The following is a 25567-nucleotide window of genomic DNA, read 5'->3' as shown; positions in this document are numbered from 1 at the left end:
AGCATTCTTCCTCTGCCTTGGGTAGCTCTGGAGGAGTGGCCACCAATTCAGTCCTCTGGCCCTACTTACCTCACACTCTGCTTTGCTCTTTGGTCCAATGGTGCCCCGTATCCGCTCACTGAGGGGAAGGTGCTGGATGAATGTGAACCCTGGGAGAATAGAACAGTAGGGCTCTGCTCTCTGCCCAAAGTTAAATTCCACAGCACAATTCTTCACCAGGACGTGAGGGTAGAGGGCCTGACCCCCTAACGCTTCTTTCTGGATTCGGAAGGCAATGCCCATCCACTTGCCATTCTTGGTAAAAGAAAGCTCCACATCATTCCCACATTCGAAGTCCTAGGAGAGAAAGCCAAGGGTGAGCTGCTGTCATGGTGGACACCCATCATCTCAGGATCTGGAAGGCTGAGGCAGAGGAACATAAACTTCAGACCAGGTCAGGATACATGAAACCTTGTCTTAAGAAACACTAACTGTAACCTTAATCAAAGGCAATAAGAGCCACACGTGTGAGAGTTAATGCAGGGAGTAAAATGGTCATTTATTCTGGAACCCAGGGCATTCTCTCTTGGTATACACACAAGTTAGACAGCACCAGGAAAAGCTCAGAGACATTTTACCCAAATTCTTTCTTACTCAAGATCTGAAAGCCGGTGACACACACATATCTGAGTCTTGTGCTTAAGCTGAGACAAAGATGAAGACACGGGCATACTGCCTGGTCCCCAAACTGACAGGGAGGAGGCACCGAGATAGAGAAGCCAGAGCAGGAGCTTCCCACAGCTGAGTGCAGTGCTACCAGAGGGTGGGGACAAGTGCGCCCCTTGTTTATTCTGCACACATTCCTAGAGTGCTCACACGAGTGCATCCCAGTACATGTCTATGTGGATCCCATGGGATTCATGGTCAATGGAGAATCAAACAAGGAATCTCAATACTGTAATTCAGTAAAAACACCCCTGCATTTCCTGGAGGGAATTTGTAAGTTAGGTCCTGACCAATAAATGGAAATGAGTCATGCGCACAAACCTTGAAATAAAAGAATACAGCTCAGGTGCCTTGACACACAAAAGGCATCTCGGACATGCACGCAAGGGCTCATTCATTTGTTTACTGAGTTTCTCCAGTTATAGTGGATCCTATTTTATGACCTAAAGCTAATAAATTGATCTTGTTTCTCTATGGCCAGATGGTGGTGTTGCACACCTGTAATCTCAGCATTTGGGAGGCAGAGGTAGGAGGATCTCTGAGTTTGAGGCCAGCCTGGCCTACAGATAGTTCCAGGATAGCCAGGGCTACCACAAAGAAAACCTGTCTCAAAAAACCAAAATGTAGAGGGCAGGGGCTGGGGCTGGAGCTGGCATGGTGGGGGAGGAGCCATGGCTTCACCTTAGGGTATAAAAGGCTCTCCAAGTTCTGCTAAAGTTTAGAACCATTGCTGGCAATGAAGCAGAACACTGACTTGTCAAGTCAGGAGCAGAGCCTGCCAAAGCTTCAAAACTCAGGATGAGGCAGCAGCTTCAACAGAGCACAAGTTCTAGTTTCTGACACAAAGTTATAGAATGAGAAAAAAAAAAAAAACCATATATATGTATACATATGCAAGGAGTGCTTGAGGTGCCTGTTCTGAGGCGCTCCCCAGTCTTCTATCAGCATCCTTCACGCTAGCTGCCACCTTATACATCACAGGTAATGACCCTGCTCAGCAGACAGGCCAACATAACTCCAGCAGACTTCTGCACATAGTACAGTATCTGCTGTTGTCTTCCCACACGGGGACAAGTAGCACCTTTGCTCTGGCATGGAAATGACTACTCTGGGGGTCACCTGCCCTGGGCACCAGCTTTATTAGAAGAACCACCCCAATATAAAGAAAGCAGCACCCACTGCTAATCAGTGTACCCACACAGCCATCTGTCTGAGGCAGGACTGTTGGGCAGCCCTCTTTGCCGTCCTCTAGGCTGTAGTGACTCTACTTCTTAGTGTTGACATGGACCACCTGCTCTCCACTCAGTCCTTTCTCTTCGTCAGTTGAGGACTTGAGATCTTACAACTATGTTCTGTTTCCCCAGATACTGATCTTTATACCCCTCAAACCCCTGCTGTGAACCCGCTTTAAAGTAATGACAAGCTCTGACAAAAAGGAACCGTATGTGGAATCTTTCTTTAAACCAGAGCTAGATTTTGTTCAACAAGTTTGACTACAGGTTTAAGTATGAATGTTAAGGGAGAGAAAGATGCACAGGAAAGACATGTTCACAACCACTAGTGTGTGTGAACTTTTCAAGAGAGCTCCTTGCTGGTACAGTGGCTCACACCTGCAATCCCAGTACTCGAGAGGGAGAGGATCAGGAAATCAAGGTCATCTTCAGCTACAAAGTGAGTTTGAAATCAAGGCAGAGGCTGATAGATCTCTGTGAATCTGAGGCATACCGGTGTACATAGTAAGCTCTAGGCTACTCAGGTCTATGTAGGGAGACCCTGTCTCAAGAAGAAGAAGAAAAAGAGGAAAAGAAAGAAAAGAGGACCTGGGTGACCTATACTGACCTGGGTTCAATTCCCTTTACTTCCATGTCAGCTACAAACTCCAGTTCCAGAGGACCCAATGTCCTGTTCTGGCCTCCATAGGTACTACATGTATGCACAGGATGTATACACATGAAGGCCAAACACCACACATATACATGAAATAAAATAAATCTGGGCCCAGAAAGATGACTCAGTGGTTATGAGGACTTGCTTCTCTTGCAGAACACAGGTTCAGTTCCCAGTAACCACACAGCACCTTACAAACTCTTGTGACTCCAGGTCAGGTGATTCTCTTCTGGCCTCCAGGGATGTTAAGCACATACATAGTCCACATATTCATTCACACGAGACGACTTATATACATTATATACATAAAAGACAAATAAATCTTTAAAAAAAATCAACTTTTAATAAGCTAAAAGCAACAAAAACTCCTTCGAAATCTTTAAACAAAGTGGAAACGATCTAGCTAACACAGGATAAAAGCCAATATACCGTCAACTTCAACTTCTTAGAGTACAATCTTAGGGTTAGCTAGTCATCAGCATTTGAAAATACAGAGCTGATGAGTTAGCAAGTAAAGTGCTATCTATGAAGCTCGAGGACCCAAGTTTGCAGAGCCAGGCTCCATGTGGGCAGCAGGTGCGATGGCAGGCCCTGGTAACCTATAGGAGCCAAGGAGGAGACAGCAAGACCTCTAGAGCTTGCTGACCAGCTAGCTTTGCCCGTGATGGGCTCTAGGTTCAATGGGAGACTGACTCTGTCTCAGAAAAGTAAGGTGGACTGCCAGTATGTTGGCATATGCTTTTAATTCTAGTAGTTAGGAAACAGAGGCAGGGGAATCTCTTAGTTTGAGGCCAATCTAGACTTCGCAGTGAAACCCTTGTCTTAAAAAAAAAAAAGTGGAAAGGAACTAATGTACACATGCATATGCTCACCCTCTGCCACACCCCATTACAACCAGAAGTTAACATAGGAATATTACATATATAGTCCATGAGAATTCTTGTGGGGAAGCAGGTCCACATCAGGGCCACAAAGTCGTCTGAGTAACCCCGGCAAGTGGCAAAAATAGCGACTATGTCCTTTGCTATTATTTCTATCTGTACCAGCAAACAACTGTCAGGGAGTAACAGGAGGACTGGCTTCCAGGGGAGGGTACTCTGGCACCCGTGGTACAGCTGATGAACTCACCGAATGGCCGCTAAGGAAGATGCAGGAAGCTCCACCAACTATGGTGGTGAAAAACAATGACTACAGACGACACACACACACAAGCCCCAATCAATAAAAAAACCAAAACTATCTTTAGGTTTCTACAGTCCTAAAATAAGATTGTAAGATACATGGTTTAACCCCCACTCTCTTGCACTAAGTTACAGAAGCCCTTAAGCAGGGGGCTCCTGGGTGCCACTACAATGGGTGGAGGTAAGAGCTATGCACTCTATTCAGAATCCTGGTTTCTCTCTTTATGGGAAAACAGATTTCAAGACTAAACCAGGTGTGGTGACACATGCCTTTAATCCCAGCTCTTGGAAGGTAGAGGCAGGTAGATCTTTGCATTCAAAGCCTGCCTTGTGTACAAAGTTACAGGATAGGCTACGCAGAGAAACCCTGTCTCAACTCTCCTCTAAAAGATTTCAAGATTATAGGATATAAGCAAAGCAATTTTTTTTTTTTTAAAGTTTTATTAGAAAAGCAGAGTATGGTGGTGGACACCTTTAATCCCTGGGATTAAAAACATGGGGGTGCAGAGGCAGGTGGGTCTCTAAAGAGACAGAGGCCACCCTAGTCTATACAGCACGCCCTAGGTCACACATGGTTAGACCCTGCCTTAAACAAACACCCACCCCACACACATACACACACTTTAAAACAAAAGTCATAAATGAGTTCCAGGCAAGTGCCCCATTTACCGTACCACATACACACAAAGGTCACCAAATACACAGGAAGGCCAGAGATCTGTTTCAAACTAAAAGAACCAAGATAGGACAACAGAACACAACAGATCCCTGGCCGGCTCCAGAACCAAACTCAGTTACTAAAGCAAGTCCATGGGACAACTGGCGTACTTAATGAGAGCTGATGGCAGCCACACATATGGAAATGTGATATGTGGGGTTGGGGATTTAGCTCAGTGGTAGAGCGCTTGCCTAGGAAGCGCAAGGCCCTGGGTTCGGTCCCCAGCTCCGAAAAAAAAGAACCAAAAAAGAAATGTGATATGTGATGTCATATCTCATATGATAAACATATTCTAAGATATACATGAAATACAGGGGCAGGAGTTCTCTCAAATAGGTCAAATGCAAAAAAGAAATGCACACACAGTTAAAGCAAATGTGGCAGGCAAAGATACTGAAGATTCTTATTTTTATTTTTCTAAATTTTTTGGGGGGAGTTGGTGGGGTCCTTTGTGTTGTTACTTTCTTTTTAAAAATTTTTATTGATTTGCTTTTTGGGTCTCACATAGCCTATGCTAATCTTAAACTGACTATGTAGTGGAGAAAGACCTTGAAGTTCCAGTCTTCCTGTCTCTGCCTTCTAAGAGCTAGGCTTATAGTCGTCTCTGTACCCAGTCTCATGTGATGACACAGACTAAACCCAGGGCTCTGCGCACTCAAAAAGCACTCCATCAGCTGAGCTGCTTCCCCAGTGTCTCTAAGTTCGAAGTCATTTTCCAAGTACAAAAAAAAAAAAAGAGGAACCTTTGAAAAGAGGAGTTATGAGAACGAGTAAGGGCAGAAGAGCCTGAGGACGAACCCTTTGGGTAGCCCCTTCCTCAGGGGCCTCATGACACAGTTCCCAAGGCTGCCTGTAATCACCAATACTAACAGTATGAAGGGTGCTACTCTGCCACCTAACATTCTAAGTGCTTGTAAAGGGTTAAATCTCAACATAAAAGAACAAGAGAGGTAAGGGCGAAGTGTAAAGGAGACTGACAGGGAAGTTGTCTGGGGCTGTGAGTCTCAGAGCAAGAACTGAGCTCAGCAAGTCTGGCCCAGAGCCAGTGATTGCTGCTCACTGTTCCTCCCAATGAATGCAGCAGCACAGGCTCCCTCCAGCTTCTGCTTCCGCTCTCTAGAGGGCAGTGCAGGTCAGCTCAACTGACAGGACGGTAAAAAAAAAAGAAATAGTTTGGAAGATAAGGTGATGCCAATGGGGTCCAAAAGCTAACACAATGCCCTTTGAAAGCACACTGGCTTTCCTAACAAAGGAAGAAGTTTGGTACTAAGTTTGATTAGAAAATGTCGTTGTGGTGACCACAGACAGAGGGAGTTGTATAGACTTAAGTCCCCGAATCTTCATGATACCTACCATCAGCCAGTTCTGCATAAGGACAAGGATGGCAGAGTCTCACACACATCAGGAATACCTACTCTGGAGGAGACACTACCAAACTATAGAGAGACAATAACACATGGAGAGAGTGGCTGAATAAACGTAGATGAAGGACACAGGTATCCTAAAAAGTCTACAGTCAGGCACCTGGCCCTGCCAATTCCCACAGGCTGCCAGCACTCACCGCAAAGCAGCCAATCACATCGTTCTCTGCAAATTTGTCTCCGTAGTTTTCAAAGCGGCTATTGGTAGACTTCTTCCCTGTGCCTCCATAACCATAGGAAAAAGGCTCTTCACCTGAAGGAAGGCACAGGCAGGTTAAACCTTTGATGGACTGACTTAAAACCTTCAAGTTGCCACATACTTTTAATCTGAAGACAAGGTCATTTCTTTACTGTTTTGTTTTGAGACAAGTCTCACTGTGTAGCCCTTTTTGGCCTGGAACTCACTTTGTGGACAAGGCAGGCCTAGAACTAACGAAGTCCACCTGCCTCTGCCTCCCAAGTACTGGGATTAAAGGTATACGACACCATGCCTGGCCACTATCTACATTTCAAAACCAAGGGAAAGATAAAATGGGATGACCTATGATTATTTTTAGACTAGGTCTTGCAGAATGCCCAGCCTGGTCTCACACTCTCAGCCCTCCTGGATATGCTGGGACTGAGGACTTTATCATGGCACCTGGCTCTGACCTATGATTCTCCTTCCTTGTTTTGTTGAGATCGGGTCTCACGCCACCCCAGCTCGCTTCAAACTCATTAAGGAGCCTGGTCTGTCTTCAAATTTTGATCTTTCCTCCACACCCCAGGAGCTGGGTTCCAAGTGTGTGTCATTACTTCTGAATTTGTCTTTTAAAGACTTTTAAATATTTTTACCTATGTGTACGTGTGCCTGCCTGCCTGCCTTATGTGCGCCTTCTGGTTACAGGTGCCTGGAAGCTAGAAGACATCGGATCATCCCAAACTCTAGGTTACAGGTGTTTGTGAGCTGCCTGGTGCAGAGGCTGAGAACCAATCTTGGGTCCTTTGCAAAAACAACAAGCACCTTTTTATTTGTTTTAAGGATGCAAATGATTCTTTAAAAAATATTTTTAGGTACATTGGGGTTTTTCCTGTATGTATGACTGTAAGGGCCCAGATCTCCTGAAACTAGAATTATAGGCAGTTGTGAGCTGACACGTGGGTGTTGGGAACTGAACCCTGGCCCTCTGGAAAAGCAGCCAGTGCTCTTCATTTCTAAGCTATCTCTCCAGGCCCTCTACCCATGATTCTTAAATAAAGAATGCTACTCCCTATAAAAATAAAATAGTTATTATTTTGGGTGGGTGGGCACGTACAGAGAGGTCATATGACAACCTTGCAGTCAGTTCTCTCCTTCCATGTTTACTGACACAGGTCTTCTTCAGGCCTGTGTAGCAGTGCTCTTACTGGTTGGGTCCTCGTGCCACCCTCCGCAGCCCTTTTACTTGCTGTGTCATCTGTGTGTGTGCTGAGGGTTAGCCTCACACACCTACTTCTAAGGATCTGTCTAAAGTTGTCAAGTAAATCCAAGAATAGGAACTCAAGCAAAACCATCAAATTAATTTAAACAAGCTACGAAAAGAAACTTGTTAAACACATACAATAGGGTCGGGATGTAGGTCAGTGGCAGAGCGACTGATAACCTAGTTTTTGTGAGGCCCTGGGTGTGACTTCCAGCACCCACCACAGAACAAAACATGGAAACTGCTACAGAATGGCAAATTATGCATTGGTCAAGAAACCATACTTATTTGCAAAATTTGGCCCATTATATATTAAAAGAAACCAGAGTACATAAAAGTTCACAGCATGACACAGGTTGAGTATGCAGAAAAACCAAAAGCAATGTGCAGAAGACGGTCACTGCCTGGCAGCCCCTGCTTCTTCCACTTTCACTGTAGGTTCTACTCTGGACAGAGAATCATAAAGAACAGGGCTTACAAATTTACATTAGTATTGTGTGAGGGCAGAAATGGTTTCAAATATAGGGAACAGTTCTCACAGAGAACTTTGGACCCTCTTGCAAAAGACAAAGTGGAAGAATTAACTCTGAAAAAGAGTTGATTCTGACAGGTTTCGGCTGAATCTAGTCTGCTCGAGGCCAGGCAGTGACGCAGATTTAACAGCTGCACCTGTTTCCAACCCCCAGGGTAGGCGTGTGGAGTCTGATACTGGGAAGAGCTGCTTAGGAGCCATGAGAATCCAGGGGCAGGGCTCTCACTCACTCGCTATTGGCGACCACCTGGCTGAACTCTTCTTACCTAGCTGAGTGCTGCAAGAGTCCAAGGACCAGCCAATACGGACAACGTGGGGGTCAGGCTCTGTAGATGGAAGGTGCTTCACGGAGATTTCCTCATTGATCTGAGGACAGAACACAAGAAGGCTCAGGACCTAGTCTCTTAAAGTTGGTGGGTTGTGAGGCAATGTAGGAAGAAAGCGTATCAGGCAGTTAACAGTAATGGTGCTGGAATGATGGTTCATGCCGGTTATCTCCGCACTCAGGATGCAGAAACAGAAAGACTGCCACAATTCGAGGCCAGCCTGAGTTACACAGTGAAGCTAAGGCCAGCCTAGGCCAGTGAGATCCTGCCTAGATAGGATGGATGGATGGATGGATGGATGGATGGATGGATGGATGGAAAAGATGATTTGGTAGATGGATAGATGGAAAGAGGGTGGTGGGGGGTGGGGGGAGGACTAGACCAGGAGCTCGAGTAGTTCCTAAGAGCCTTTTGTGATGGCAGGGCCTCTAAGGTGCACAGAGAGTGCTCCCAAATACAACTTCCCTTTGCAGTTTTAACACTTGTTGCAGGGGAAATAAACTCACTGGAGAGATCACAGGCACGCAGGCATGAGGCTGTGGTCTGGATCCACAGCATCATAAAACCAAGAGAGTTTAAGTGCACCTCTAGATCACCCCAGGGGTTCAAGCATGTAAATGTGAGCTCACAAGAACCCTGACAGCAGCATTCTTTTTATAAAAGCCAGGAAGAAAACCATCAACAAGGAACCAGGTATTACGGGATAATTGGGCCACGAAACAAAAAGATGAGGCAGGACTAATGTAAGAGTATGGGAAAATGTTCAAGACACAGTAGCAAGTAACAGAAGAGGGGAATGAAAGCATCCTTCCCACCTCTGCTCTCCCTCTAAGCTTCCTTTCAATGGAAAGGATAGGGGTGGAGCCCGGGATGGTGTCTGCTTTTTAATTCCATTCTTGGTAGGTTCTAATTACATCACAACTGCTACCTGATATCCCTATCACAGGAACTAGTTTGTAGCCTTGGAAAGATAGCACATTTCACTGACTTCCAGGTATTTTTCATACATCTGTATCTGTGAAATAACAGCATCTCACAATCCACAGAGGAGAGCCATGCAGTTAGTTAGTACTTCTTTACACTGGTTCATTAAGTAGTGTGCCATCAGTTGATGGTGTCAGTCAATAACATGAACCTGTGTGTGCACTGCACCTCTAGGTTGGGGCTGTGAGAATACTTTCATTTCAGGTTAACACTGTGAGGATTAATGGAGATAATGCACAGGAAGAGCTCAGCACTGACTGTGTGTGAGGGACTCTAAAGGTATTACCATAAATAAGTTTAGATATACAAAAAATACATGAGAATTTTCCCCCAATACTGGGCATGCACCCTCCTTAAACATGCACTTCCCCTGAGCATTATATCCCCTGCCCAAAACTGTTAACATATATGTGACCCAAGGGAAGAAAGCTCGCAACTTCTGACTTTTAATTCTGCACCCTGCAAACTGAACTCTTGCTCTACTCGAGCACGGCTGTTCTCATACCCCGACATGGAACTCTGGTAATGGGCAATGTGGCAGCTCTTCGCCCAGTTCCTCTCTAGCTTCCCGTTAAAGCAATGGTACCTGAGCCCACTCTTTTTTGAACTCTACTTACACAGTCATGCACAGGTGTCTGCTTATTGTCAAGAGAACAACCTTCAGGGCTTTGATCCTGCCCTTCCACCATATGGACAGAAGACTGAATGCAGGTTGTCAGGTGTGGCTGCAAGCGCCCTGACTTGCTAAGCCATCTCCCTGGCCCCGGAGCCCATTCTTTCTTTGAGACAACCAACCCGTTTGCCCATTTTACAAACATCATTAAGACTGCTTGGCTCTGCACTACCTGCCATAAACCTCACCACAGAAAAGAATACAACTCTCCTACTTTTCTGAGACAGTTAGGCCATGATAGTTCATCATACTTTTGTCTGCTTAGAACATTGTCTAAGTTCAAACCAATCTCTGCAGTGACATCTCTGATCAAGATGGCTGATGACAGGCTATTCCAACGGATAGACTTGATTTCTGTCTCTCTTGTCTATCTCTCCCACTCACCTTCATTTCAAAACACACACGCCCCCTTCTGACTCCATAGCTGGCACGGGCTCCTGACCATAGGTATGCAAAGCCCTCGATCGTCAATGGATAGCCACTACTCCGGTCTCGGGCCACTTTGAAGTGCAGGTCACAGTTATCTGTGGAGAAGAAAACCCCAGACAATTGACTGATTTGTGGGGTTCAAAGATAGGTTTCAGGAAGTCCTTCAAAAACTATTAAATATCTTTTAAGGTAATGTGTCACAACCTAGAGAGAGGTTTAACAGCCTTATAAGTAAGTTCAAACTGAGATTTCAGGATACCTAGAGTACCCTAATACCTCACACTTTAATTTCTTCACAGCACTGACTGCTTAAGTGCAGATTTCTGTTGCCGGCTCTGGTGCGAATATCTGGCCTGAACCACATCTGGCATCCAGAAAGAGCCAGTCACACCTTTAGGGACTCCTTTTTTGACCATCTTGCTCACAAGGTGCTCTCATTTCTTGGCAGGCTGAACACCACTGTCAATACATCAGCATTTAGTGCTGGCTTGTAGACCACTGCTACCCAACACTTTCAGAAACAGTTAGCTGTCTTTAGTAGCTTGTGAGAGAAGAGAATTGTCAGTCTTTATTTCTCACCAAAATACACAGCCAGAGCGCTATAAACATGAGTTACGAGAAAAATTGATTGCTTAAGAAAATACAGTTTTTAAGTGCCAAAGTAGGTTTCTGGGTATATGTGAAAACAGACTCAAAGGTTCTACCACATAGACTGATTTCAGTAGTCGAGGTCCTTCACGATAATTCCTGAGTAGTTAGATATACAGTCAAGGCGAAGTCACTCATGCACTGGAGGACGGATAACAGGCCAGTGTCTCAAAGGACATAGTGGCCTTGGTTTCACTAGGAACATGAGCAGCTAATGGAAACTGGCGAGCTGGTTGTCAAAGAGTTAAGTTTCTTCAGCAGCACTCAGATTCCCCTGATTAGAGACAAGCCCCCTGGGCACAAAGGTGGCACAGGGTTTTCATATTCCTTCTGCAACCTTGTCTTGGGAGTCTGGGGGCAGGAAGGCAGCATTCCTTCTCTCTGTAAAGAAGCAGGAGAAGTAGAACAGCTTGCCTAAGGCCCCAGCAGGGGGTGGGCCTGTCTCCACACCACTGCCCCGGCTTGGGAGCTTTGCAGAGGCTCATTTGGATGACGGAGGTCAGAAAGTAGAATCAGAAGGGCACTTTTAGCACTCACATGTGTCAATAGCAACAAGGGTGTCATCAAAGTCATCTTCATCCTCTTCAGCAGGAGGCTGAGGAGAACGGCCCCTGTAGTGAAAAGAGGGATCAGTTATGTAACAGATGGAGGAGTGTAAATGAATAAAGTTTCTGCTGAGGTTTACAAATGGCCCCCAATTGCTTTCTGGATCACCATTTCTTCCCATGGGTTACCAAACACTTGCTGAGGGCAGTGAGTATTAACTCTCAGCATATAAAAGGACAAATGGGGGCTGGAGAGATGGCTCAGTGGTTAAGAACACTGACTGCTCTTCCAGAGGTCCTGAGTTCAAATCCCAGCAACCACAGGGTGGCTCACAACCATCTGTAAAATGAGATTTGATGGCTTCTTCTGATGTATGTCTAAAGACAGTTACAGTGTACTTTTAAATCTTTAAAAGGACAAACGGACTGCTCTGTTAAAGAAGGGCACTAGAGTCATTCAAGGAACCTTCAGATCTTCCTCTCACATCCTAAGATTCTGACCTGTACTCTCTTTATGCTGTAAACTGCTGCCCTTACTGAGTGATTACTCAGGGGAGGACATAGAACTCAAGTGGGAACATTAAGGGCAAGGGCCTGGACAAATTGCAGTAACTGAAAAGTACCCATGTATTAGGCTTCTTGAAATCCTGTATCTGAAAGGATATGAAATGACCCACTTTTTCAGCCTATTGCTCTCTTTAAAGTGTCCTTAATTATGAACAAGGTATCTTTCTACAACACTTTTTAAAAAAGCATTTCGTTAACTCCTTGATTTCTGCTGTACAGGAGTAACAGACAGCAGGCTGAGCCCAATACCCAGCCAGCACTCTGCTTGGATGTTGCTGACTCTCTTTACAGCAGGTGCCCCTTTAGGGAAGTCCCTTTCCAGTCCTACTGGTCTAGGATTAGTATCTTTATTTATTTTTTAAAAACAGGGCCTCTTTGGGTTGGAGAGATGACTCAGTGGTTAAGAGCACTGACTGCTCTTCCAGAGGTCCTGAGTTCAATTCCCAGCAACCACATGGTGGCTCAGAACCATCTGTAATGGGATCCAATGTCCTCTTGTGATACACCTGAAGACAATGACAGTATACTCACTTAACATATAATAAATAAAATCTTAAAAACAAAAAAAAGAGGGGGTCTGTCAACATAACCCTGGGTGGCTTGGAAGTCATAGAATCTGTCTCCTCAGTGCTGGAATTAAAGCTATCATCTTAAGTATACCCTAGCAAACTTTCCCTGACATCTCCAAATTGGAGCTCATGCCCCTCTCTGCTCATCATCTACAAGTAGCTCCTGGCCTTTGCTTTGTGGGAGGAGGGACAAGCCCACCTAATGTAGGTTCTTTGTTCTAATTTCAGTTACTGTCCACGAAAGCCATGTTCTTTCTTTTCTTCTGCCATGGTAGAGGTAGAACCCAGAACACACATGTGCTTAGTTAGGCAAGGGCTCCACCACTGAGATACACCTGGGCCTCTAGGCCTTTTCTTAGTTATAAGCAAGTTGGAGAGATAGACTTCACCAGGTAGGAGACAGCACGTGCTAGGTGAATGAACCAGGGGACTACTTATTCCTAGACTCCATGACTGGAAAAGGTTGTAGACAGGAGCCAAATGAGGGAAGGAGGAAGGGGTAGGGCAGGGCCTAAACGGAAAGGAAGGGGAGGGCCTGTCCTAAGGAAAATGGGCCAGAGAAGCGGCCACTCCTTGGGAGCTCCCAAAACTCCCATCTTAATCAGTCTATGAACTTGTGACTTACGTGTGTAAGAGTCTACTCCAAACTTGGGAAAGCAGAAGGCAAATCCCCTGTCCAAAGGGCTTTTATCCCCTCAGTATCTAGTGCCAGGGTAGGCATCCCATGAATGCAACTGGATGAGAGTTGGGTGGGTGGGCAGGAGGGGTTGTGCTGGGGAAGAAGGTCAGGAAATAGCATTCCAGTTAAGGGATACAGAGTGGCCAATAAGAATAGGGCACTAGCCAGGAAGAGAGGCTGAAGCAAGAACACTTTTATGAGTTTAAGGCTAGCCTGGTAGACATAGCAAGTTTCAGGCCAGTTACAAAGAAAAAAAAAACAAAACAAAACAACAACAACAAAACAAAACCCACCAGAACAGACACTGCATAGCCCAGAAGCAGTAAGGAAAGGGCTGAAGAAGCAGACTGGCATCTTAATGTAAAATCTAAGGTCTGGCATTTGCTGTGCAGGTAATAAGCAGGGAGGAATGGGAGGAAGGATCAAAGCTTAAGAAAGTTCAATCTGGCAGCCAGTAAGGAAGGAATACTAGGGAAAAGAGAACTCCACTGTGCCCTACTCACTGAGCTTTTACTCAATGAGAACAAGTGAGTGCTGTCTCATGTACCCACCTTCGGTCCTCTCGGTGCTCGAAGTACCCACGGCCTCGATTCTCCTCAAAAGGCCTCTTTCGATTCTGGAACTGTGGCCTGTCTGTCTTGAGCTGTGAGGCTTCAGGGGGGAGGAAGCTGGGTGGGGCTTCCTGCTTCGTTTCTGTCTTCAGTTCTACTGTCAGACGCATCAGGATGGTCAAGATACTTGGAAAACCCTCAGGTTATTACTTCTCCTACCCCTTTACTCCTAATGATGCTGGCAGGCTTGTGACTACAGTGAAGGGTTGAGCTCTAAGAGGCCTGGGAGTGAGCCAAGGAGGCCAGAATAATATGAGGCTGTGCGGGTGACAGTCTGCTGGCCAGGTGACACCCTTCCTTGAGATGGTGCCCTTCAACACCAAATACAGTCAAGATCCCCCAAATGACCCAAAGGTACAACAAGAGTCTTTGGCTAATATTCTGTCAGTTCATGAATGCTGACAGTAACCTTGGCCTACACTGAGAGGGACTGAGCCCTAAGAGACTATAAAGATCCTGTAAGGGGTTGGGGATTTAGCTCAGTGGTAGAGCGCTTGCCTAGCAAGTGCGAGGCCCTGGGTTCGGTCTCCAGCTCCGAAAAAAAAAAAAAAGAAAAAAAAAAAAAAAAAGATCCTGTAAACTCTGAGAAACAAGAGTTAAACTGTCCCCCACCCTCACCTCCACCTCCACCTCATTATTGCAGAGCTTCTTTTTGACAAAGGTAGGGAAGAAGTGAAATCAGCAGAGCACTGTGGGTCTACAGTAAACTCTTCAGCCATTTTCTACAAAACCCAATCGGCCAAGTGGGCAGGCCAGCTGTTCTGGCAGTCTGCTTCACCATACCACATCGAACAAGATGTTATGGTGGGATAACATACGGGACCTGAGAAAGCCCCAGTCAGACAGATCCCATGAATGGATGACCAAAAAAGAGCAAGCTGTGGACCCATGCTGCCCTACTTTCTGAGAGGGTGCTAAGAGGGCACCATCTCCACCTACTGATGCTGATGCGACTCACTCATATCTGCTCATCCCAACGCTCGCTTCAAGTCACTCCCTAGCTTTGGCATATGGACACAATCCCCGAGGCAATTTCCCTGGTTTTCCAGGGTAGAGATTGTTCGGTTATTTTGATGGTCACGCCTCCATGACTTAAGCACAAGTCAGACTCAAAGGAGGCCACTGGTGCTGGGTACCAGCCCAGAAAACCATAAAGACCAGTCAAATGACCCCACAGTCTGACACAAACCTACAGTTTAACTGACATTCCTTAATGTCCCTAGCCTCCCCTCTACACACACACAAACCAGAAAATAACTAACCCAGCAGGGGATTTTATTTTGTGAATGAAGCAGAATGGAATTGGACAGGATCAATTAGATTCATGAGCAAAGGCACTGGAGCTGGGAATAGTGATACACATGAATCTAGGCATTTGGGAGACTCAAGCAGGAGGATCCCAAGATCTACAACAGTTTACCACTATAGTGAGACCCTGACTCAAAAAAACAAAAACAAAACAAACAAACCAACCAACCCCCAACAACTTCTTTCTTTAAATACTGCCATACCAGGAATGGAGCATTAACAGTTATGGGCCAGCCATTTTCAACAGCAGGATTTTCCCCCCTAAACAGATTTACATGCAAGAAAATTGAAGCTCATGTATCATGAACACTGGTCTGAGCCAGTTTCTTGGGTTTTAGCCTCAGTTTTGCCACCAGACAACATGTCCTCACATAAGAGGGGGAGAACCTATGTTTCCCTGCTTATAGAAAATGCTGTTCTGAAATAATATAGGCACGTGCTTTAAAAATCCTGAGTTTAAATATACAGTATGAGGTTTATTTCAATCTTGAACTTCTCTGCTGCCCTTTCCAGCTGTATCTGGCTAAGGAACCCCTTTCCAATGAAAGACCCTTTCCTAGTCTGCTGGAGCATCATTTTCAGAACAGAGGCAGCACCACACTGGATTCAGAAAGCTCTTTTTGGCTTCTGCATGGTAAGACTCTAAGGATAAAGCATTGGCACCCTGGTCTAAACTCTCCAGATGCTAGCACTAATAACCTAGAAAGATACCAGAAATCCAGACTGTATTACTTCTTCAAAACCAAACAGAACTAACTGGGAGGGAAAGGAGGCAGAAGGATCAAGAATACAAAGCCAGTCCCAGTTCCTTTTTGAGTTTAAGGCTAACTTGAACAACATAGTAAGGATGCTATCTCAAAAATAAACCAAAACAAAAATAAAACCCTGAATCCCAAATAGCATAAAATCTAAATCTCAGCTTAAACAAACAAATAAACCCACCTTGCCTGAAGGACAAAGGCCAGAAGAACTGCCCAACAGAAAGATTCTGTTTCCATCAAGGAAGAAAGTGTGGGAGCCTTCCTACCTGGGCGATATGCTTGCTGTGGTGGCTCCATGTCTAGTGGTCTCCTATCATAGCCTGACTCATTTTCTTGCTTGATGACCGGTGTCTCGTAGAATTGGTTCTGTCTGGTAATATTGTCCATGACATCTTAAGATTAAAAAACAAAAATCAGTTAGATGAATGCATTTGAAAGTACTCTTGTAACCAAGACATTGTCTTCACTCAGGTGAACAGACTATCAGAAGTCAGAAGTCCACCTTTAAATGGAAACCTATTTAGCAGTAGATTCCCCACTTCCTATGGCTATGTCTCTGTGTCTCAGAAGTCTACAAACAGATCCACGCCAGGCTCTATAGAAACTGAATACATTAAACTGACTGAGGAAGAAGTCCTATGGGTAAAACAAGATTGTAAAGTCAAAGAAATAAGTCCAGCTTGATTTCTCTAAGCAATACATCTTTAGAGTAGCTTCTAATCTGGAACCTAAACTTAGAAAAACAGGAGTTACTCTAATGATGTACCATTCATTGAGCAGTTAACACTAGTCTCTAAAGTGAATTGCTTAGAATTGACTTCAGGGCCCAGTCTTCAAAACTTGGAGCACAAACCAGTTCTCTGAACAGTTCCACTCATCTGTGACTTAAAATACTCCTGCCTGCCCCTGCCTTTTGATGTGCTTATGATTGCCAGCAAAGGCAATGCAGTGTACAAACCTTGGGATCATAATGGCCTCCAGACTCACTAGGAATAGGTCTCCAAACACCTGGAGCTAGAAGTGGTTAGGAAAAGTGTTCTGTGGGATCAGGAGGTGACGAAGAGGTATAAGAATAGCAATAGTAACTACTTATGGAATGCATGCCAAACACACATCAGACCCTGGGATACAGGTGAGTATAAACTTGCCCACTAAAGCATCCAGTTTAGGGAGGCAGGCACACTACAAAATTATATACTGACTGTATATGAAGGACCAAGAGCTAAGAAAGGAATCCAGTAAGGAACTGATAAGCCTCAACTCAAAAGATACATAGTCCAAGGCTCAGTGATGACATCAGAGAACACTCCTGGGGAAGAATAATGTCTATGTGAAAAGCTTAGAAGCAGGACACAGCAGAAACAAAGAGAGAACATTATGAACTTAGGATGGACAGCATACAGCTCTGCCCCTGGGGTAAGCCTGCTGATGGGTGCCTCCAGAGCCTTGCTAGAAGCTGTGCCAGGAGCAGCGAGGCAGAACCACAGGGAAGGAGACTGTTCTGCCACTTGTTAACCGGATTCTTTCTCAGAGGACAAATACATCTGGGCACAAACCAGGTGCAGCCCAAAGGGAGGAAAGCAAGAAGTCATGTGGCTTGCTATATACAGTATCTGTTTACCAAGAATGAAGTACTCAGAGGGAACCTGAAGGAGGGCTTAGAGGATTTTGCTGGGGTATAGGGGATGACAATGATGTTAAGGGATAGAGTATCTCCTTAACTGGAATATAAGGCCTCTTCAAACTATTCTGTTTCCTTCAGTCTCAAGACAATGTCTTCCCCAAGAAAGCCGGTATCTTTCCCCTAACGGGATAGGCTGGCCTAGAAAGGGTATGATGCTGGGTCCTTTTCCACGCCCTACCACATTACCCTAATGACAGGCAACCTTGGTATGAAGCCCTTTAGACACACAATCTCATGACTATCAACTCTACGAGGATAATCTTACCATTCCACTGTACATGGACACCAGGTTCAGAGGGGGAATGATTTGCTTAATTCAAAGTTTGCCTGAGTCTACAGTTGTTCTGAAGCATCCAACTCACTTTCCCAAGACTCTTCTGCTAAAAGCAAGGTTAAGAGCAGCATCCTCTCCGCTCTTTCACAAGTCTATTTGCCAGGCTCCTCAGCTTTGGATAAATTCACAAGCCACGCCTCCCTTCTTAGCAGGGAATTGTCTGTGGAAGACTTGCCAGCACATGGGTAATCCCTAACACCACAACCATCTATATCTAGGGTGGCCCCTCCACAGGATCCCACTCCTTATGAACAAGTGAGTACCAGATGCCAATCCCAAGTCTCTTTTGAAGACTCATTTTTTAACTCTTTTTGCTGTTTAGTCCCAAGCCCTACGGTGCCTTCTCAGAAAAACACTCTAAGTTTTGGATGCCACGGTGTCTAGTTCCAGGTTTCCTCTCATATCAGGGTTTTCTGTACTCAAGGGACTGCCCTTTCATGCCAATCCTACCTTTTTTTTTTTTTTAAAGATTTATTCATTTATTATATATAAGTACACTGTAGCTGTCTTCAGATACACCAGAAGAGGGCATCAGATCTCTTTTTCAGATGGTTGTGAGCCACCATGTGGTTGCTGGGAATTGAACTCAGGACCTCTGGAAGAGTAGTCGGGTGCTCTTAACCGCTGAGCCATCTCTCCAGCCCCAATCCTACCTTTTATACAGACACTTTGGGCTGATCAAGTTCCCCCAAATCTCCTGAGCACCCCATCTCCCTGGGCACACAAGTAACTGTTTCTGGGGACTCGGGAGCCCTCTCCTGGAAAGGAATACTCCCTCGGCTTCATCATGAGGCCCCCAGCCAAAGCAACAGGTTTCCTTTCTTTTTAATCCTCTCTGCTTCCCTCCCCCACATCTGCTAGACCAGCTACATGATCTCTGGCAGACAAGGGTCCTTGCCCACCACACAGTTCATGCACTTGCTACTCCTGCTTTGAAAACTATCTATAGTTAACAATGCAAGGCCATTCAGCAGAAACCAGAGTATTGTCCCAAGAGTTTTCCCAATCCTGGACCCTCTAGCTTCTTTGTCCATTAAATACTCTGTCCTTTCTTGTCACCATTTAGATCCCAAAGCTCTCGTGCCTCCTCTGGACGCCTGGGTCTCCAGGTACCAAATATACAAATTATACCTGCCCTGGAGGTTGACCCTGTAACTGAAAATATACGAGAGCAGGTAGAGGTTTCCAAATCTTCTGCTGGTCTTTCATTATCCCCTAAATGCTCACCTGCAAAACACTGGAGCGTTCAGTCCATGTTTTGGGGGACTCTTCCCAGCCGGGGACACCAGTAAGTCCAAAGCACCAATCCACCCCCAGCACTAAGCAGATCTCCCACCCGTGAGGAAAATCATAGATCTTCTATCCTTAAAATTCTTCCAGTCCTGCACCCTTGGCCATTCTTCCACTACCTGAAAATCCGGCTTTTGAGACCCAGACCCAGATCAAGTGGTGGACTAGCACGGCTACCCAAGCTGTCAGCTCAAAGCTCAGCTAGAATCTCCCATTTTCCAAGAAGTCAACCCCCGACACCCCTTTCTCTAAAGCGTCTAGTTCTTCTGACTTTTCCCAACTCAAAAACAGAACCCCAAAACTGTTTCCGGTCATCGAATCCCAGGATATAAAGTCCTCCGGGTCCTCCCGCTCGTACCCTAGTCGTCTTAAAACAAAATCCACCCCCCACCCCTACACACACACACACAGACACAACACACACAATTTCCCTTGCACCGAAGGCCAGGATCCGCCCTCAGGCTGCCCCGAGGCCCTGGCCGCAGACCCTTTACAGCGGCAGGTGCCGGGATCCCTGGATCCTCAGACCATCTCCTGGATCTCTGTGGAGTCAAGCTCCCGCGTCCCACATCCCGTCCTCGGCCCGGACTCCAGGCTCCCCGGTCCCCCGCCCCGCGCACTCTCACAATGTCCGTCCGGCCCCGAGTAGCCGCCGGGCTCCGGGTGCGGCTGCAGCCCGGGCGGCGGTGGCTGCGCGGTCCCCTCCAGCTCGGAGCCCCCCTCGGTCTCGACCTCCTCGTTGTTGTGCCCAGGTAACCCCGGTTCGTCGTCAGCCTCGAGCTCCCGTTCGTCTTCGGGCTCCTCGGCCTCTAGCGCCGCCAGCAACCGCTCAGCAAGCTCGGCCTTCAGGCCGCGAGTGTCCAGGCCGCGGCGCTGCAGCTCCTCGCGAAGTTCGTTCACCTTCAGGCGACGCACATCCATGGCCCGGGCCCCCGGGGCGGCCCCCGAGCCCGGCCCGGCCTCCCAGGGCTCTGTCCCCCCTAAACCTTGCCTGTCAGGAGGCGAAGGGGGAAAAGGGGGGGGCCACTCCAATGGCGGCGGCGCTCAAAATGGCCGCCGCCGCCTCCTCCCCCTTGCCCGTACAGTACGACGTAAAACGAGTCTCAATTGGTCAGCGCATGGGGCAACGGGCGCGGGCCCGAGAACCAAGCCAATCACAGTGTGGCTTTCAAAGAACGGTAGTAAGAGGGCTCAGGAGCTGCCTAAGAGGAAGCGTTAGCCTACGTTGAAGTCGCGGCCAAAGCGGAGGGCGGGAAAAGGCAAGAGGCGGAGCAAGCACTGATTGGGTAGCGTCCGCGCGCCAGCTGCGGTACAGTCAAATGAAGGAAAGGGAGCAACGACTTGGAGCAATTAGCAATGAGCTCTCAGAATGGCCGTCCAGTCTCTCTCCGAGCCGTCCTTCCCTCAGACTCTGTAAAACACATTCTAACTGGTCTTCATCTCACGCCCCTCGCGGAGGCCAAGCGGGTAAAATCACTACAACCAATCAAATGCGACGGGAAGAGGTCGGCCAACCCTCGTCTTTCCTGTTGCCTTTCTGAAACCGGAAGTAGATTAATTCACCGAAGGCCCGCCCCTTGCCGTTAGGGCGGTTTCAAAACAACTTATTCGCCAATCGCAGTTACTGTTATATTTCACCCATAGCTATAGCTTGATCGCTTTAGGAAAAGCTAAATAGATTGGCCATTCTTGAGGCTTGCCTCGCAAAGTTCTCTGTACAGCAAGTCAGAAAACGGAATAAAAATTAAGTGGATATGTTACACATCGTTTGTAGAAACCCGGTTGCCTTTATGAGAAACAATAACAAAAATTGGTTCTGGAGAGCGCTGAAGGGTTGAAAACAAGGGCTAGGCTAACAGCAAGAGAAAAGTTGTGCGGTAAATCGCACCCCTCCTTTTGATAGCACATCCTCCCAGGGCACGTTCTCTATGGTTGCTAGACAAGCCACTCTGCACAAGACCATAGAGCCTTCCCGCTCTGGATACAAGCTGCAGGAAGTTCGAGGCTTTCCATCTCGAATCCTCTAAACCGTTCGCTCAGTCTTGCTGTGTCTACACTGACCAATTCGCACACTAGCATCCGTAATTACGACAGGTGTTGTTAATCCATACGCCTATCGCCCCTTGCTCAGAAGACAAAAACTTAGTGAAATAACACCGAGACGCACAATGCAAATGTGCATTGACACCCAAGCCATAGCCTTAACGCCCAATAAAAGCCACAAACACTCTCTACTTAGATATAGTTAAGCATCCCACAATAAACGAATAGGCGTGACAGGCCAAAAGTATCAATTCAGGATAAGACTTCAAACGGCAGTGTAGGTGTGGCACAAGCATGCAGCGTCGCGCGACAAAGCTCCGCTAGGACAGTTCACGCTACAAGCTTACACCACAGCAACCTAGACACGCGGCACCCACTCAGCAGCGGGACAGACACTCACGTGGACCCGAGGTTCCAGTCCAGACACCCCGCCCCTCGCCCACGTTGGACTTCCTCTCTCCTCCCAGCTGCCCACAATGATTTATTAAAAAAAGAAGAAGAGGAAAAAAAAAACAACTTTGTGGCCCGGATTGAACTGTACCCGGGTCTCAGGAGCCACCACCGGGGGGCGACCGGGCGCCGCATAGGGTTCTTAATATCCGTAGTAGAGCCTAGGAAAAAGTGAAGACTCAATCTTTTGTGCATCTGCGGATCGAGGTGTTCTGGCCCACTTTTCCTCGACAATCTGAACATTTGCTTGTCTGAGAATCATTTGCTTGTTGTTCTAGTCTAGGCATAAGTCCGGGCATGTTTGTTTGTTTGTTTGTTTGTTTTTCTTTATTGAGCAGTCTCTATGTAATCAGGAACAACCTTAAATTTTTGATTTTCTGCTTATACTTCTCAAGCGCTGGGATTATGGGTACCACATTTGATCCTGTTCTGTGTCTCAGCTACTAAAGGTTCTCCCTATTGTTAGAGAGTACCTGCCTGTGGATGTTTGCAGATTTACAAGTGTGGGCTTATGTGTTTCTATTGCTACATGTGAATAATTAAGCCTTTTTATTTGTGGCTCAGTTTGCCTAGTATGTACAGTAATTCACATGTTTGTTACCTTGGAGTGTTTGTGTAAGACCTTATGGGAATCTCTCTCTCTCTCTCTCTCTCTCTCTCTCTCTCTCTCTCTCTCTCTCTCTCTCTCTCTCATATTCCCTCAGGGCTTTCTGAGAGTCTGACTTTCCTTGGTTGTATGTATTTGTCTATTTGCATGGCACATGTCTACCATCAATAATGACATTCCCCAGTGACCCTCAAACCCTTCTTATTCTTTTTATCGAGGTTAGGGTCCCTCTACGTAAACCACGATGGCCTGCAAGGTGCCGCTCAGGTGTTGGGATTACAGGTAGACACAGGAGCCTTTGTTTTCACAGTGGGGAAACCGAATCTCCCTCCAGGGGGAGGGGCCGTATCACAATTAAATGGAGACAAGAGACAGAATAGTGATTGACAAAAGTTTTATGTGATCTGAGCCTCTCTGGAGGCACCAGAGTCCACACTTCAGAACAGGAACAAGGGACTGGCTCAAGGGGCAACGTGGCCCAAAAGGAAGGGAGATGACCCATCCCTTAGAGGAAAGGAGGCATTCCCAATGCATTGCACAGGCTTAAGGTGGGGCACACCCCACACGAGGAGAGGAGGAAGCATCGGTGCCTAAGGAGAGAAAAGGGCTTAGTGGCAAATGCTACAAGCTCCCATCCTTGGAATCGTACCTAATACTCTAGATCTGTGGACCTTTAGAATTTGAGACACTCAGAACATTGGATTCTTAAGTTAGAGTGCTTAGAGATTTAAGATTTTTAGACATATGTATTCTTGGATATTTAATTATGTGCTAGAAAGGCAGAAAGCAGCATAGACCTAGAGGTGCCCATCATTAGAAATGGTTAGAACTTTGGTATTTGGTTAGTCATAATTAACTGTGAGCCTCTCATGACTCAGATGCTGAGGACCCATCTTCTTGGACCCAAAGCATCTTACTGTGCCTGAGATGAAGATCAGGCCAACATTAGAGTTTTAGAGTTTAATAATCTGGAATCTTGGGAACATATGATGTGGAAGCTTAAGAATCTAGAACTTTGGACCAAATTTTAGATTATCATCACATCACAGCTTAGAAACTCCATCTGGAGACTCTTAAAGCTTTTGAATTTCAGAGTCTACATCACATTTCCTTAGGAGGCAGAATTTTATATAAAAGAATCTATAATCATAAGGCCTCGGAAACTGTGGTTGACCATCACTAAAATCTTAGAAATTAAAAAAAAAATTAAGGTTTGAAATAATATGATCTGGAATATTCCAACATGAGCCTTAAACTGTTAAATTGGAGAACAGTATGCCTTAAAACCTTCATGCCTAGAATCTTTACAACTTAAAAATCTACAGTCTTCCACTGATAGAACCCCAGGCTCCAGAAAGATAAAGTCTAGAATCATTGAGCCTTAGATCCTGGAATTTCAGAGCCATGCAACCTAAAACCATGGGGGCACTACCAGACTATAGAACCAGAAAAATCCAGAGCCACAGAATCTCAGAGCCTTCGAACAGCAGGCCTTGTCTATGGCAATAGCACTTCAGACATCTGGGTTCCTCAAAGACTCACCATCTTTGAGAAGTCTAAACTCAAATCTTAAAATCTAGAATGCTGGGCTGGAAGATCTGAGACAACGCTCTGAGACTGCAGTCCAGCCCTTCTTGTTGTGGATAGGGTGTTCAGGGCATAGAAAGCAGGACACATCTTTCTGGACTGAATTTGACAAGGGAGGGAAGGGTCATTCTGCAGCTGGGGAGAAGGCCTGGAGTGGCAGAGTGGGGGCGAGCTTTCCCCCAGTGGCAGTGCCTAGCTTGGGTCCTGAGAGGGTGTCCCAGGTGCAAGATTGTCTCAGGCTCCGTCCTCCTGCCCTGGAGGTGCTGGGCAGCCTCTGTCAGCAGACAGAGTGGGTCCTGGGGCTGTAGAAGGACAGAGGACATAGCGTCCAGCCGAATGGACGTCAGCTTCAGTGAGACAGCTACAGGAATCCTTAGGATCGGGTTGGGTTGGGGGGTCAGCTCCTCCAGCAGCACCACGGGGTTCAAGGTGACTTCCGCCCTCATCCATGTTGACGTAGAGGATTTCATCAGGCTCCTGAGCAGGGGGTAGAGCCTTCAATGTGTTCTCCAAGTCTTCCCGGAGCTCTGCAAAACTTGGCCGGTCTCGAGGGTTCAGCTCCCAGCACCGGGACATCAGGGCATAGCTAATGAGAGAAAGCAAAGGGGGCAGACTGAGCAGGGGCCCAGAGGTTAAGGAGAGATTTAGGACATTCTGGTGAGAATGAGAACCTGGGAACTTAAGAGAGTCTCCACAACTTAGGGAAGTCTACAGGGATTTGAGAATTCCGGAGTTTTTGGGGTGGGTCAGGAGACTCAGTAACTAAGAAGGATGTTAGGAAACCTCTCCGGGTCTCGGGTGGTTTGTGATGAGAGTTTGTCAGTGTGGCTACATAGAACAGACTCTTGTACCAAGGCCTGGCCTTGCTGCCATTTATCAGGCACATCATGGGGGAGGGGCGCGCGGAGCCGGGAACGCCTATGGAATGAACTAGAAGTCGTATGATTTTCATATGTCTTTACATTCTTTGACACTCCACCATTCAGAAGCTGAGACCAAGGCCCCTCCCCCTTGAGTGTAGGGATTTGCTTCTGGCTTAGCAGAAGAGATGACACACATGTGACTTCTAAGAGTAGGTCATTAGAGGCAGTGCAGTCACCCCTTACACGCTCTCTCGGATCATCTTGTGAGGAAGCTCAAGTCACCCTATGAAGAGGTCCTATTAGTTAGTTTGTCTCTTTGTATAGCCCTGGCTGTCCTGGAACTCGCTCTGTAGATGAGCTTGTCCTTGAACTCAGAGATCCGCCTGCCTCTGCCTCCTGAGTGCTGAGAATCAAGGTGTGTGCCATCATCTCCAAAATGAGCTTGCCATCTTGAAATCAGTCTTCCAGCCTCAGTCTTCATATGCAGCCGCAGCTGCTACCTTGATAACCTTGGCACAGGCCTGCAGGAGAACCACCCTACTAAGTTACCGTCAGGCTGATCTTCAGACACCACGAGACAAATGTTGGGCTTAAATTATTAGATTTTGGAGTGTGGCGGCTCATACAGGAGCAAATAAACGCCCTCCCTGAAGACTTCGATGTCTCATTGGCAAAAATGGGGATAATGACAGCGCCTTCCTACTTCCTGTGGCTGTGGTAGGG

General features: G+C 46.5%; 2 protein-coding genes across 6 annotated transcripts in view; both read right to left on the bottom strand.

The window, feature by feature from the left end:
- The window catches only part of Hnrnpul1 (heterogeneous nuclear ribonucleoprotein U like 1), a 35118-nt gene extending 13363 nt beyond the window's left edge, over positions 1-21755 (bottom strand). Inside the window, exons 1-8 of one of the 4 annotated variants that reach the window (XM_032894152.1) lie at positions 21738-21755; positions 16253-16378; positions 13858-14014; positions 11484-11557; positions 10254-10393; positions 8153-8252; positions 6053-6165; positions 70-336 (exon numbers count right to left, since the gene is read on the bottom strand). In XM_032894152.1, the coding sequence (XP_032750043.1) occupies positions 70-336; positions 6053-6165; positions 8153-8252; positions 10254-10393; positions 11484-11557; positions 13858-14014; positions 16253-16373 (972 nt within the window). In that variant the 5' untranslated portion in view covers positions 16374-16378; positions 21738-21755. Of the gene's footprint in view, positions 1-69; positions 337-6052; positions 6166-8152; positions 8253-10253; positions 10394-11483; positions 11558-13857; positions 14015-16252; positions 16379-19920; positions 20550-21737 lie in introns of those variants that run through there. The other 3 variants (XM_032894149.1, XM_032894150.1, XM_032894151.1) reach the window with 3 other exon arrangements.
- A 1016-nt stretch (positions 21756-22771) lies between these two features.
- Axl (AXL receptor tyrosine kinase) overlaps positions 22772-25567 on the bottom strand; it is a 30367-nt gene continuing 27571 nt past the window's right edge. For both annotated transcript variants that reach the window (XM_032894147.1, XM_032894148.1), the window contains one exon: positions 22772-24567. In XM_032894147.1, coding sequence (XP_032750038.1) covers positions 24216-24567 — 352 coding nt within the window. In that variant the 3' untranslated portion in view covers positions 22772-24215. The remainder of the gene's footprint in view (positions 24568-25567) is intronic.

The sequence above is a fragment of the Rattus rattus genome, chromosome 2, assembly GCF_011064425.1.
Source record: "Rattus rattus isolate New Zealand chromosome 2, Rrattus_CSIRO_v1, whole genome shotgun sequence".
Lineage (NCBI taxonomy): Eukaryota > Metazoa > Chordata > Mammalia > Rodentia > Muridae > Rattus > Rattus rattus.
The sequence above is the reverse complement of the archived record's forward strand: the minus strand, read 5'-3'. Positions and strand labels throughout refer to the sequence as shown.